General features: G+C 41.9%; 1 protein-coding gene across 1 annotated transcript in view; it reads right to left on the reverse strand.

Moving 5' to 3' along the window:
- Nucleotides 1-4,209: 4,209 nt before the first annotated feature.
- CNST (consortin, connexin sorting protein) overlaps nucleotides 4,210-14,072 on the reverse strand; it is a 147,205-nt gene continuing 137,342 nt past the window's right edge. The window contains exons 10-11 of the mRNA XM_040351059.1: nucleotides 10,999-11,134; nucleotides 4,210-4,644 (exon numbers count right to left, since the gene is read on the reverse strand). Of these exons, the coding sequence (XP_040206993.1) occupies nucleotides 4,439-4,644; nucleotides 10,999-11,134 (342 nt within the window). The 3' untranslated portion in view covers nucleotides 4,210-4,438. The remainder of the gene's footprint in view (nucleotides 4,645-10,998; nucleotides 11,135-14,072) is intronic.

A 14,072-nucleotide genomic window follows, 5' to 3' on the forward strand; every position in this document is an offset into this window, starting at 1 on the left:
GTTTCCTACTGCGCATTCGCGAGTCGCACTGCACTTTGTGAATTTGTTTTTGTCTTTTTATGCAATTTTTTTTTTTTTTTTTAGGGTGGACCTCCGCTTTAATATTATTGGTACAAGATGAGCAATAAAAGACAGCAGAACAACCACATAAAATATCCTTTCTTTAATTACAGAGAGGGCAAATTCATTTATGCACAGATCATGGAGACAACAATCAGAAAAACAGAACAAGGTAAGACCAGTGAACACCAAAATGTGTGTGAGGACAAACCCAATATAAATTTGTGCATAAACCTTATGTTATAGATTTTTGAAAAGGGGATATATAGCGTTCTCCTTATATAATATAACCATTTTAAAATGCTTTGTCTTCTAAATCTTTGTCCATAAATGCTTTCATTTTACAGTACTATCATGTCACTTTAAATGTTTTCCCATACTTTGACATTTAAAGTGATGTATTTTTTTTGTCTTAGAACATGACTAGAATTCAACATTTTCGTAAAAACCATTCAAATGAGAGTTGAAAACGGTCTGAAATTTTACAGCAAAATGTACACACCCTCAATAAAAAAAACTATTTTAAAATCAAACAGAACATTTTCTCATGCTTCAACACATCGAAAGAGATGCACATATCTTTTAAAAATGACAAAATAAATATATTTATCCATGAAAATGTACTGGGCCAGCCAGTACAACCAAGTCCAGAGGAATTATTGCCAGCAATGATTGCTCAGGAAAAACAATAGTTTAAGGCTTTCTAGTTCCCACAATGCAGTTTTCTTGTTTCATTCATGCCTCATCTTGTTCCATGTGTTAGAAATTCAAATAAACGCCTGCAAATTGCTCCCTCTTATATAGGCAGTACTGCAAGAGGCTGAAAGGAAGGGGGGATAATTACGAGGATTTGGGTTGGGGCATGTATAAGGGCGATGCATGGGAGAAAGGGGGCATGTAGGAGGGTGATGCGTGGGAGAAAGGGGGCATGTAGGTGGGTGATGCGTGGGAGAAAGGGGGCATGTAGGATGGGGATGCGTGGGAGAAAGGGGGCATGTAGGAGGGGAATGCGTGGGAGAAAGGGCCATGTAGGAGGGGGATGCATAGGAGAAGGGGGCATATGTAGGAGGGGGATGCGTGGGAGAAGGGGGCATGTGTGGGAGAAAGGGCCATGTAGGAGGGGGATGAGAAGGGGGAATGTAGGATCGGGAATGCGTGGGAGAAAGGGCCATGTAGGAGGGGGTTGCATAGGAGAAGGGGGCATATGTAGCAGGGGGAATGCGTGGGAGAAGGGGGCATGTAGGAGGGGGATGCGTGGGCGAAAGGGGGCATATGTAGGAGGGGGATGCGTGGGAGAAAAGGCCATGTAGTAGGGGGATGCGTGGGAGAAAAGGCCATGTAGGAGGATGAGCGGTGAGGGGAATCCCCATGGAGGAGGGTAAAGCTTACCACACACACACTAATCGGATTGTACAAACTCCTTTAGATCTACCATCAACTCTACAGAGCCTGCCTGAATGAATATAGATCGACTCAATAGAGCAAGTAGGTCCCTATATTGCATAATTTTGGTAAATCCTAAGTTGATGTACAAACAGTGTACAGTCAAAATGTAACATGTATGGTGATCCTAAGGCCGTATGGGAAGAAGGGGCATGCAAAACACTGAGAATGAATGGAAAGGGGGGGGGGGGGCATAACACTTGCCTTAAGTGACAAAGTAGGGCCACTGTTAACCTTTGCATCTATTTAAACCCAGTCACCACTTTATTAGGAACATCTGCTACTGAACGCAAATAGCCAAACAGTCAATTATGTGGCTGCAATGCAATAAATAAGGTATGCAAACATGGGAAGACCGTTCAGCTGTTGTTCCAGCACACATTTGAATGCAGAATGTATACTTTGACAGTGGGATAATTGTTGAAGCCAGACATGGTGGTTGCATCATATCAGGGTTGCCCTCTTGGGATATTAACATACACCGTTTCTCTAGAGTTTAAAGTGAACCTGTGGCCAGGTATGGATATTCAACCAATTACATTTACATGCCAAGCATTACAGTACCTTAAAGGATGTGTATGGGACATGTATGCAGGAAAAAAAAAAAAAAGTGGGACCACTCATCTGAAAACTGCTGGGACTGCATCCCTTTAGATGTGATTTCCTATTGGGAGTATCTCACCAAAAATGAAATTTTTGTTGCAGGGGACGCCTGAAATCTGAATTGTATCTTAGTGCCGACTTCTGGGAAAATCGGTGGACCAACCATACAAGCAGGAAATGACATATCTGGGGGGCGTTCCTTATACATTCTGTGTACAGAACACCTCCAGGAAGCCATATTGAAAATTATAGCGACTGTAGATTAAAAAGGAACGGTCATTTTTAATAAAATTTAATTACAATATTACTTGTGCCGCAACTGTATACGCTATATTATTTTTTCTTTATTTGCCCCACGAACGTGAAGTTTCCCTTTAACTAAGAACTGGAAAATAAAGCTATATTAGTCACCAAAATTACTGAAGGCGATTAAAAAAATTGTCTGTTCTGACAAATTCTGTTCTAGAATGCAATGGAGCTGGAGGTTTGCATCATAGGCAGTTTGAGCACCTTTCTGAATCAATATTACCAAGAATTAAAGCGCTTTATATGGCAAAAGTGGTCCTAACCAATACCTAGATGGGAGGGATTTTAGACTGTAAACCTCTTCAAAGACACACATTGAGGTGAAACATTCAGTACTATATGGGAAGTCATCACTATATACCGTATTTATCGGCATACACCGCGCACTTTTTTCCCCTTAAAAATCAGGGAAAAATTGTGGGTGCGCAATATACACTGATCCCCGATTCCCGCGCTGTGTTTGAACACCGCCGCCGACATATACCGAGCGCAGTACACTCAGCCAGGCTCGCGGTCACGCCCTGTTCCGCCTCCTAGCCTTTATGCGAGAGGAGCCGAGCGTGCCCTAGTGTAATGCGCACGGTATATGTCGGCGGCGGCATTCAAACAGCGCGGGGATCGACTCAAAAACAGCGCGGGAGAAGCGGAGAGGACACCACCAAGGCCGCAGACGGACGCCGGACCAGACAAGGCCGCCGATGGACGCCCGGCAAGACACCGACGAGGGGCATTCAAACTAAGTATTTTCTTTTTTTCCTGAAATTTCCCTTCCAGGTTGGGGGTGCGCGCTATACGCCGGGGCACGCTATATGAAGATAAATACGGTAAATTAATACATTTTCCTTCCTCGCTGAATAGCATAGCATAGATTTCAAGGCTGCCTTGCAACCCAGAGATTACAGCGAAAATTGAAGTCAGCCCCATGGGAACAGTAAGCAGAACAAGAGGGCAATTATTGCAAGTATTTATTTCACTGGTTACTTTACTTCTATGGCCCCTTTCACACAGATCTGGCACACTAGGCCCACAATGTGGGTGCAGCGCAGCATACCTGCATTTTTTGTGGGGGTTAGCTGCGCTTTGCCACAGACTTCCATTGTGTCCTGCAGCTTTGGTGTACTTCCTGAAAGCGCACCAAAAGTCCTACATGCAGGAGTTTTGGTGCACTTTCTGAAAGCACACCAAAACCACAGGACACAATAGAAGTCTATGGCAAAGTGCAGCTAACCCGCACAAAAACCGTGGGTACACTGCGTAGCACCTGCGCTGCAAGAGCGGGGACACCGAATCCGTGTGAAAGGGGCCTAATCCATGTACAACTTGTTTTGCATATGGTGGAATAAGCCTTTAACGTATTTAATTCAGCGGACATCTAAGAAAACTGTACGGGGATTTTTTTCAGTGTTGTCATACTGCAAAGTAACAGTAGGAAAGTAAAAACAGAGAACATATGAAAAGGAAGAGTGTACAACGTTTCTAAAATAAAATTTCATGGGTTTACATGACAAGCAGACTCGGTTTCAGTGTTCCGACCACAGCGGAATAGAAATTAAAATTACAGAACACACAAATAAAAACAGCATTAAAAATATATAAAGTTAAGAGTCTAAGGTTACAGAACACACACGGTCTTATTGCATTAAAGACAGAGTGCCGATAAAAAATAATTGTACACAGAAATCCTCCACGTGGGAGAACTTAGCCATAGAAGGCTTTTCATGGAAATAAAAACAAAGTTGACCAAAAAATTGAATGCCGCAGGTTATAGAAACAGTAGGTGGACTGGTGGTATTTTTAGTGGGATGTCTCTGTACCGTTTTCCCACCACTATGAATTGCTCAGTCTATTTTTATATTCTTTTAAAATAATCAGCCATAGACTCTTCTTTTATAATATTTAAAATACAATTGAAATGTTCATTAGGCAGGTTGGATTGTAATCCAAGTTCATGTTTTTTTTGTTTTTTGCAAGCTGTAGTGGTAGTCCGTAGCCACAAAAGCTTTCCAGACCAGGTGGTTCAGGTCAACTATGTGACAAACAGCCAATGCCTTATTTCTTCTATTCCCTGTACTGCCTGAGTATAGTAGAAGTCCACGTTTGCCGCAAAATCCTTACAAACAGAGGAATCCATATCTCCAAATGTGCAGTATAAAGCGGTGCCACCAATGCTGAGGAACACTGTTACAATGCAGAGGGCAATGAGCAAAATGCAGGAGCTTCCGCTTATGTCTTCTGAAACACAAAAATACATATACAGTTAGAGGCGTACAATGCATTTATGCATTAAAGTAAATGTATATGCACTATACACAAAATGACAATACTTTTTCATATCAAACACCCCATTTTAAGACAAATAATTGGTTTGTGTTGTCACTTTAATCCTTCATCTGCAATACTATAAGCCCAACTACATAAAAAGGCCAGTCAACCCAAGAGTAATGTTTTAAGCGGAGTTCCGGCCACAATTTCACTTTTTAAATATAAATACCCCTGTAATACACAAGCTTAATGTATTCTAGTAAAGTTAGTCTGTAAACTAAGGTCCGTTTTGTTAGGTTGTTACAGCATTTAGACACTTTATAAAATAGAAATTGACTGGGGCCATCTTAAGTGTGGGCATCATGAAGCCAGACTTCCTGGATTTCAGCCTTGCAGATCTAGCACATGCTCAGTGCTGCACAAGCAGTGTCAGATCAGGTTTCAGCACCTGTGCTGTCCAAGTCACATGATTCTTTGAGACTGGGGAGTGCACAGACTCCTGGAAAGTTACACCCACTACATTCCCAGGAGTCTGTGCGGTGTATGTTAGGAAGCATTAAGCACCTAGGTGCAGGAAGTGGGAAGATTAACTATTCTGCCTAGCAACAACACTTTGAAGGCATCTAAAAAAAAAATTTTTTTTCGTAAAGGACTAATGACATTTTTTTAAAACTACTGATGTAATGTTATATTTATGGGTGGAACTCCACTTTAATATGAAGTTCAGCCTAAAACTAACTCTAAATCTACTGTTAGCCATATTCTAAAACAAATCTACCCAAGAATATAAAAAGATTTGGAAACCAAATCAAAATTAAACGGTATTACCGCCAGGCACTCATCCACTCAATAGCTAAACAACAGAGAAAACACTATGCCAAAAGAGGATAGGCAAAGAATAGTGCCACAACATAGAGCCTCTGAGATAAAGGGGGTTATATACGAAAGGCAAACCCACTTTGCCTACAAGTGAAAAGTGCACTTGGAAGTGTAGTCGCTGTAAATCTGAGGGGTAGATCTGAGTAGAAGATCTGAAGTGAGGGGAAGATCTGCTGATTTTATCATCTAATCATGTGCAAGCTAAAATGCCGTTTTTTATTTTCCTTGCATGTCCCCCTCGGATCTACAGCGACTGCACTTCCAATGCACTTTTAGTGCAATTTCAAGTGCACTTTGCACTTGTAGTGCAAAGTGTATTTGCCTTTAGTAAATAACCCCCATAGTGTCAGAAAAAATACGATTCAAATATCAAAATTGACAATTAAAAAATAAAATAAAAATAATTATGGAATTAAATAAAAAAATACAAATTCATAAAACCATCAATCCTCCAACATTCACCATCCATAGACGATGTTGTCGGGGGACAAACAGGTCAAACAAAAACGTCTGGACACTTCACATGCATCTACAAATGGGGAGCAGGTAAATGCACTGCTAGAGACAGAAGGGAAAAAATAAGGAGACACCGCCAGTGCAATACAGTCCTAATGTGGATAAAGAAGGGGGGCAAATACAAAATTCTAAAATCCTGAGGGCTGCAATATGTGACTTGAGGGGACATATGGAATGGGACACTGTGCGGGAGGCTTGATGGTGATCAGAGGAGATACAGGAAACACAAAGTAATACTGACATGGATAGTCAGTCATGAAGCAAAGACCAAATACCCAATTGCCTAGGCCTATTGCCTCTAGCAGTGCATTTACATGGTCCCTATTTGTAGATGCATGTGAAGTGTCCACACGTTTTTGTTTGTTTGTCCCCAGACAACATTGCCTGAGGATGTTGTATGGTGGAGGATTGAAGGTTTTATGAATTTGTATTTGTCTAATTACATAATTATTTATTATTTTTTGTAATAAATTGTCAAATTTTGGATCGTATTTTTTCTGACACTATATCTCAGAGGCTCTATGTTGTGGCACGATTCTATGCCAATCCTCCTTTTGGCATAGTGTTCTCACTAATCTATCTAACCCTGTAAAGAAAAAAAATCGTTATACATACCTTTTCTACAGCCGATCCAGTCCGGTCTCCAGCAGCAGATGTTGTATGAAAGACAGCCGACAATGGCTGGAAAATGTCTGGGAAGGGATGTCCCCCCACTGACTTACTATGGGGCTTCCATTATCAGCGGTCTCTCCTACACACGCCTACCCAGAGAAGCAGCCGCTGACAGCTCTGCGTGGGACTGGACCAGATCGGCTGCAGAAAAGGTATGTATAGTGATTTTTGCTTTACAGTACTAGATAGATTAGTCTTAGAATGTGGCTGCCAGTAGATTTAGAGTTATGGTAGTTTTGGCTGAACTTCTACTTTAGGTTATAGGTGGAGCATAATGGGTTAAGTCAACCACTGGTTATATACATAGCAGATATTTCCACACTCATAATTCCTATTAGAACTCTACTTTTGTCCACCTAGGTTCTAGGAGTTTTGGGGGTTTTCAACCAAGCTTTGTATGCACCCGCACCCTCTACTGAATTATCAGTCATATCAAATACAAGTAATTAAATCTAACTGGAAAAGTGAGAACTCCTCAAAGGCCACAGCAGATGTGCATTCCCAGAAACTTAAGAGATCTTACCAAGATATTCCCTCAGAGATATATGAGGAAATGTCATCTACCAAAAAGTGAAATGTTCGTTTTGGACAGGCTGATCCTGTAATCCTGTCACTTTACACTCAGGCTCAAAAGAAAGGGACAAGGAAAATGTGGCCGGTAACTCCAACATCCGTATAAACTTCTTTATTTTTTGCACAGAAGTAGAATTTTACTTCTGTGCAAGAAATAAAGAAGTTTATAGGGAAGTAGCTTCACTTTGAACCCTGGTGTATTGAGGACACTCAGTGAGCCAAAGCACCTATTTTTGGATTCCACATCCAACCTACGAATCTGTTACCTTTTGCGAGCGCTGCACCAGTTTTAATTTTCTCTATAAAAGGAAAAGGATCACATGCACCCGGATACTTAGAAGTACCAGGTATTTCACAGAGCTTCCACTGCTGAAAGGATGTCAGGTGAGTTCGGTGGAGAGCAAGGATTAGCTCCAGCGTGTTCGCATAGTACACGTGCAGAGCCCGCAAGGAAGTCTGCACGGCGCTGTGCTAATCACAGCCAGGGAGACATTTCCCGATCTCTGCAGCCGAGCATCGGGAAATGTCTTCCTGGCGGTGATTAGCTCAGCGCCGTGCAGACTTCCTGGCGGGCTCTGCATGTGTACTATGCGAACACGCTAGAGATCATCCTTAGTGGAGAGTAGCATATACAACAAAAGGGGTAGGTGACAGGCATAGAGTTCCAAAATACAATACGATCCCCGTGGGTTAAATCCTGGAATTTTTGGGCACATGTGCATTGATGGCTCTACTGCCCAACAGTCTGACAAAATCTATGACAGCCCGAAATGCGTGGTGGCTGGATGCTGTACCAAGCAGCACTAATACGTGTTTCAAGGATGCATGCCCAAAACACAGGAATTCTGTGCATATGACTACTAATCAGTATAGCACCCAGTCACTGCGTATTTCCTTCTGTCGTGGTAATTTAAGCTTTAAAGAGAGCCTTTATTTGTGTTAAAAATTTATATAAACATGATGCCCATCCAATTTGATTATTTAATGTTATCAAGCACTTCAATCTGCACACAGCTTTTTAAGCTGATCTAAATGTAAATTTCCTTGTTTTACAAGCTTGAAAACTGAGGGCTTATACTGTAGGTGTAAAGAATTCTCCCAAAAAAGTTATTTCCTGCTCATATGAACTTCTCACCGTTTTCTCGGCAGATTGGTTTCTTATGCCAACAATTCTCATGTCACAGTAGCATGAAACCCCGCCCCCCCGCCCCCACTAAACTCACAGAAAGCATGAAACAAGTGTAATGCAAGTGTGATGTTCTACCGAACAACAGGTAATAAATAGTCTACAATTTTATTTCTGCAAATCCTTGAAATGTAAATAACTGATAAAAAGTGCTGCTTTAACTCCGCCTTTTGAAATATTTTGCACATCCATCCAAGTTAGCAATGCCTGCTGTGCAGCAATAGTTGACCTTGGTCACAACCGTACATGTTTGTAGAATGGCAACTTGCCATCACGAAATTTGGAACCTGCCTTCTGCAAACCTTAACTCGTATTTATACTTCCTTTGGCCTATATACAAGTCTATTCTTGGATCTGCAGCCAGTGCTAACATTTCTCTGCACAGATGCCACAGTGGTTCATGGATGCCAATATGCAATTTTTCGGGTGTTTTGTAAACCTGTCATCTCCTACTGTTAAAAAAAAAAAAAGTAACATCAATAGATGTAAGGGCCTAGAGGTGTCTACTGGAACCTCTCGAAATATAAGCTGGCATCTTGAAATTTCAAACCTCTGGCTTTTAATGGTGGAGACCACCCATTACAGGAATAGGCCAATGGTACTTTAACAAATAGGGGCTAGAGAAAACTACCATTACTTTCACACTACATGATCACCCTCTTAAGTAAAAATACATGTAGGACACAAAGGCAGGCAAGTTATATTATATACATAAAAGAGAAAGGTTACCCAGTTGGGCTTTTAGGCAGCGATGTAGAAAAAAATAGAATTAATGATGTAAAAAATAGTATTTATTACCGAGATTGTCTTTTATACAATTCCTTTGCCCATTGTGATATCAGAGAATCTCGGTAATGAATACTATTTTTTACATCATTAATTGATTCTATTTTTTCTACATCGCTGCCTAAAAGCTCAACTGGGGAACCTTTCTCTTTTATGCAATTTTGGGGCGAGCAGCTCTTCCATCTCCTTTATTATGTGTCTTTTCCATATCGTAGTTATATTATATACTAGCATTCCCCAGGACTGGGCCACACTTTGCACACACCTTGAACTTGCTCCACTTTCAGAGTTTCAGCATCCCCCCCACTGCCCCGGTATCTCATCGTTACTAGCCACTGGAGGTTTCAATTGGATAATGCAGGTGTCCTCAAACTATGGCCCTCCAGTTGTTCAGGAACTACAATTCCCAATATGCCTAGTCATTTCAGGGAATGTCAGAGTATTGCAATGCCTCATGGGATGTGTAGTTCCGCAACAGCTGGAGGGCCGTAGTTTGAAGATCCCTGCGATAATGGGACGGCGATGAAGCATATCAAAACTTTGTAGCCAGGGTCAACACTTGGCTGCACAGAAGTGAAAGTTAGGGTCAATTAAAAGTAGGTTAACAACCACTTTATTAAATGTTGCCATGCACTCTGCACCATAATAATAAATATCCCTGTGCCTGTGTTCTGTAAAAAGAAAACAAAAAAACCCTGCATGATTGTACCTGTATGACCGCCACTCCCGGCGCTCAGCTGATTCCTCGCCTCCCATGTCTCTCCGCCTCACGGATGAACTGGTAAAGCAGAGGACGGGCAGAGAGGGGAGAGGGGGGGGGGAGAAGGACACAGGAGACCGATAGCAGGCTGCGGTTGACGGAATCACGCAAATGGACCACAATGTCAGGGGCTCAGCAGCCATGATTATCGTGGTCTGTTTGCAGAGGGGAGGGTATAGCCAGGCAGGATCAGCACAAGCACTGTGCTGTATAACATGCTTTAAGGGAACAGGATTTTTTTGGGGTACCAACCACTTTAAATGTTTGCGCAGACAACATGGGGTTGATTTAATAAAACGGGAGAGTGCAAAATCTGGTGCAGCTCCGCATAGAAACCAATCAGCTTACATTTCTTTTTTGTCAAAGCTTAAAGTGTTTGTGAATTATTATTACATTTTTTTTATGGTTGAACTAGGTGGACTGGTGTCTTTTTTCATCCCGACTATGTAACCCATATTTTTACTAATAGCGGCAAGGGAGGAGGGGGCGGCGACAGAGACACAGACACTAAGCTGACAGGCATGGAGGGAGGTGGAGAGAGGAGAGCTGCGGATGATGGAGGGTCGTACGCTGAACACGGTGGTCAGGGCTCAGCAGCCCTGATTACTGTGGTCAGTACAGAGAGGCAAACACAGGAATTGACAGGATCAGGCAGGTTTATTACAATTTAGAGAGGGGCAGGTTACACAGCACAAGCACTGCGCTGTTTAATGTGCTTTACGGGAACAGGATCTCTTTTTTTTTTTGATTAACAAATGCTTTAACTGAAATTAGAAGCCGATTGACTACCATGCACAGCTGCACCAGATTTTGCACTCTACAGTTTTAGTAAATCAACTCCTATATATTGCCCACTAGAAACGCTTATTTTCATTGCACCTTCACTGTAAAAAAGCAGAAGTGTAATTGATTTACCGTTTTATTCCACAGAGCAGTCCAAGCAAGAACCTACCTTGTTCAAGTGCATCTTCTGCTTCTTGGAACCGCACTTTCCTCTTTGCCTGTTTCTGTAAAGGCTGAAAAGTCTGGTCTCCCTCACTGCCATCACGCTTCTTTAGTATGGACACCAAACCAGCAACAGGGCTTACCTAAATAAAAATAAAAAAAGACATAAGGATATGTTCTGCATAACGGCTGTATGGTGTTTGGCTTCATTTAAAAAAGGAATACATATTTTAAAGTGATTGTACATTTTTTTTTTTTTTTTAATAACAATCGTGTCATACTTACCTTAACCTCTTCTGGGGGTCCCCTGTCAATGCTCCTGGCTCCTCCCCAGAGGAAAATCAGGCAAGCATTTAGGTGGGACAGGAGCCCAACACAGAAGGCTTTTTACCTTAATGCATGAAATGCATTGGGATAAAATAAAATAAAATAAAAAAAAAACTTTCTCCCTTTACAACCACTTTAAAAGGCAGTATTTATTCACATTTAATTTTCTTGAGTAATTTTAGACATTGTTATCACATTTCACTTGTCGTGAGATAATTTTATAATGATATATAAATATACTGTACATATTTGTAGGTGTGCCCTGTAGTGGTTTTCTTTATTTCAGATAATGCAGTGAGCATCCTTGCTGAAAAACTGCTAGATAAACTAACAAACACATTGCTTTCAGAAAAAGCATTCCAATAAAGTTTGGCCTATTCAACTACATCTAGATCCGAAAAAGCAATAAAGTGTAAAGATACGATTAAGCAGGGAGCACAGAACAAATATGGCTTCCTTTTACATACACATACACGTGTGTGGATGCAGACCAAGGATAGTGTATTGCACTCAGACATGAATTTTCTGAAGTCGCTTGGCCACCCAGATGATCTACAACCTCATGTAGGTACATGAGTGGCTGCCAGGCAATGATGCCCAAGCTGGACAAAGCAAGTAAGAGACACAGCACTCTGTATTTCCCTAGACCAGTGATGGCGAACCTTGGCACCCCAGATATTTTTGAAATACATTTCCCATGATGCTCAACTACACTGTAGAGAACATGAGCATCATGGGAAATGTAGTTCCAAAACATCTGGGGTGCCAAGGTTCGCCATCACTGCATTAGACATTGTCACTGACCAATCAAAACATTTAACACATAAACCTCACAAACAAGAACCTGAGCATCACTGCAACATGTTTTTTTTACCCATGAGATACATATTTTACCCAAGCACCACTGCAAGGATTTTTATCCCCTAAAACACCAAATGCAAATGTAATTGCTTGCAGTGAACACCAATGCAAGAAGTAAGAATTTTACAATAAGCACCAATGAAAAGTAACACCCCTTTCACACGTAGTGCTAAGAATAGCGCCTGAAAAGCACCTCTTATGCCTCCTCAGTGTGAAAGCCAGAGAGCTTTCACACTGCAGCGGTGCGCTTGCGGGACGGGAAAAAAAGTCCTGCAAGCAGCATCTTTTTGGGCAGTGTAGGAGCGCTGTAAATAGCGCTTCTACAACACCCCTGCCCTTTGAAATTAAGAGTTTCCGAAGCACCACAACATGGGCGCTTTCAACCCTTTCTTTAACCGCTAGCATAAATGACGGTAACGGTTTAGTGGCGCTTTACTGCTAACGGACCCGTCGTCCCCATGTGAAAGGGATCTTAGTGCCACTGAGCACCAATGCAAATTACTCTATTATGCTGATATTTAGTATGCAATTCAGTTTTTCATTTTATTAATGTTTGTTACGATTACATGATTTTGGATGTACAGCATACTGAATGCAAGCTGTGAATGAGAAAATTATATCAGGGGATCCCAGATCTTAAAGCGGAGTTGTGCCAAAGTTGAGGAGGATGGCTGAACTTCAAAATGATCTCGCTGCGTGATCTCTCTAAAGTGGGGATGGGTACCCTCCCCCCTCACAAAAGGTGCTAAAACGTGTGTGTGTGTGGTGGTCGGGCAGATAAGTGGAGCAAGTGTAAAACAGGCCCCAAGGGAACCCCAGAGTGTCACCAGAACGAATATCCCCATTGGAAGATTTCTATTCTTGTTCTGGTTTCAACATAAAATTTGGGATTTTCTTTTACTTTAAGTTCACAGTAAAACTTCGGTCACACTTTGAAATCGTGCGCCTTCACTTTTCAAAGTCAAATGTCAGTGCAACTCCAGGTACGACCTCCGACTTCATGTCTAAGCAAGTCGCACCTGAACTTGCAAAAAGTAGTGCAAGAACCATTTTAAAATTCAGTGCGACTCCAATGGAGTCAGAGTCGCACCGATTTGACTGCTTCCATCGCAGACAATAGGGTGCGACTTGTCATGTGATTTGAAATGATCAAATCACATGACAAGTCGCACTGGGGTCACCGGGGTGTGAACATGACAAATAGAGAGGGTGAATCTCCTTAAACGGGGACACAGACAGCAATAAAAACTGACAGATGTTCTAATCCCTCTTCACTCTATTCAACACAAAAAGGGTGATCCTAACAACTTCTGCTGGCACCAACTCAATAATGGATGCCTAAAAGGTCTCAAGGCAAATACCTAAAATCACTCATTAGTTCAAAAGTAAAAAAATTGTCAGTAATTAGAACTGCCTGAAATTTGTCTTCATACTGCATAGTTACATAACTGCTGAAATTTAAAATCACCTGTAGGAGGGAGGGGGTAAAGTTGGTTAGCTTTGAGCGGGGGTTAGCAACCAGTAGATCACAGACAGGCGATTGGTAGATCACGGCCTGGGCTTGATGACCTGCCATTCCAGGGCATAAAACAGAGTGCAATGCAGAGGGACTACTTGTAAAGTTGGAGCTGTAGTAGGGAGCAAGAGACGCATAAGCTGATGCCTCCTCCGTAGTGCCGGCTCCTGTTGCATGTGGAGTGATAACAACTGCACTCCACCGCTTATCACGGGCTAGCGGCATCCAAAATGATGCCAGCAGCAAGAAAGAACAGATTTTCAGGTCAGTGTGAAGCAATACACCGGGCATAATAGTATAGGGCTGCTTTTACACTGATGTGCTGCGGTTTACCCACACTGCAGGTACAGTGCAGTGTACCTGCAGCTTTGCTTTGC

Source organism: Rana temporaria, chromosome 4 (genome assembly GCF_905171775.1).
Source record: "Rana temporaria chromosome 4, aRanTem1.1, whole genome shotgun sequence".
In the NCBI taxonomy this organism is placed as follows: Eukaryota; Metazoa; Chordata; class Amphibia; order Anura; family Ranidae; genus Rana; species Rana temporaria.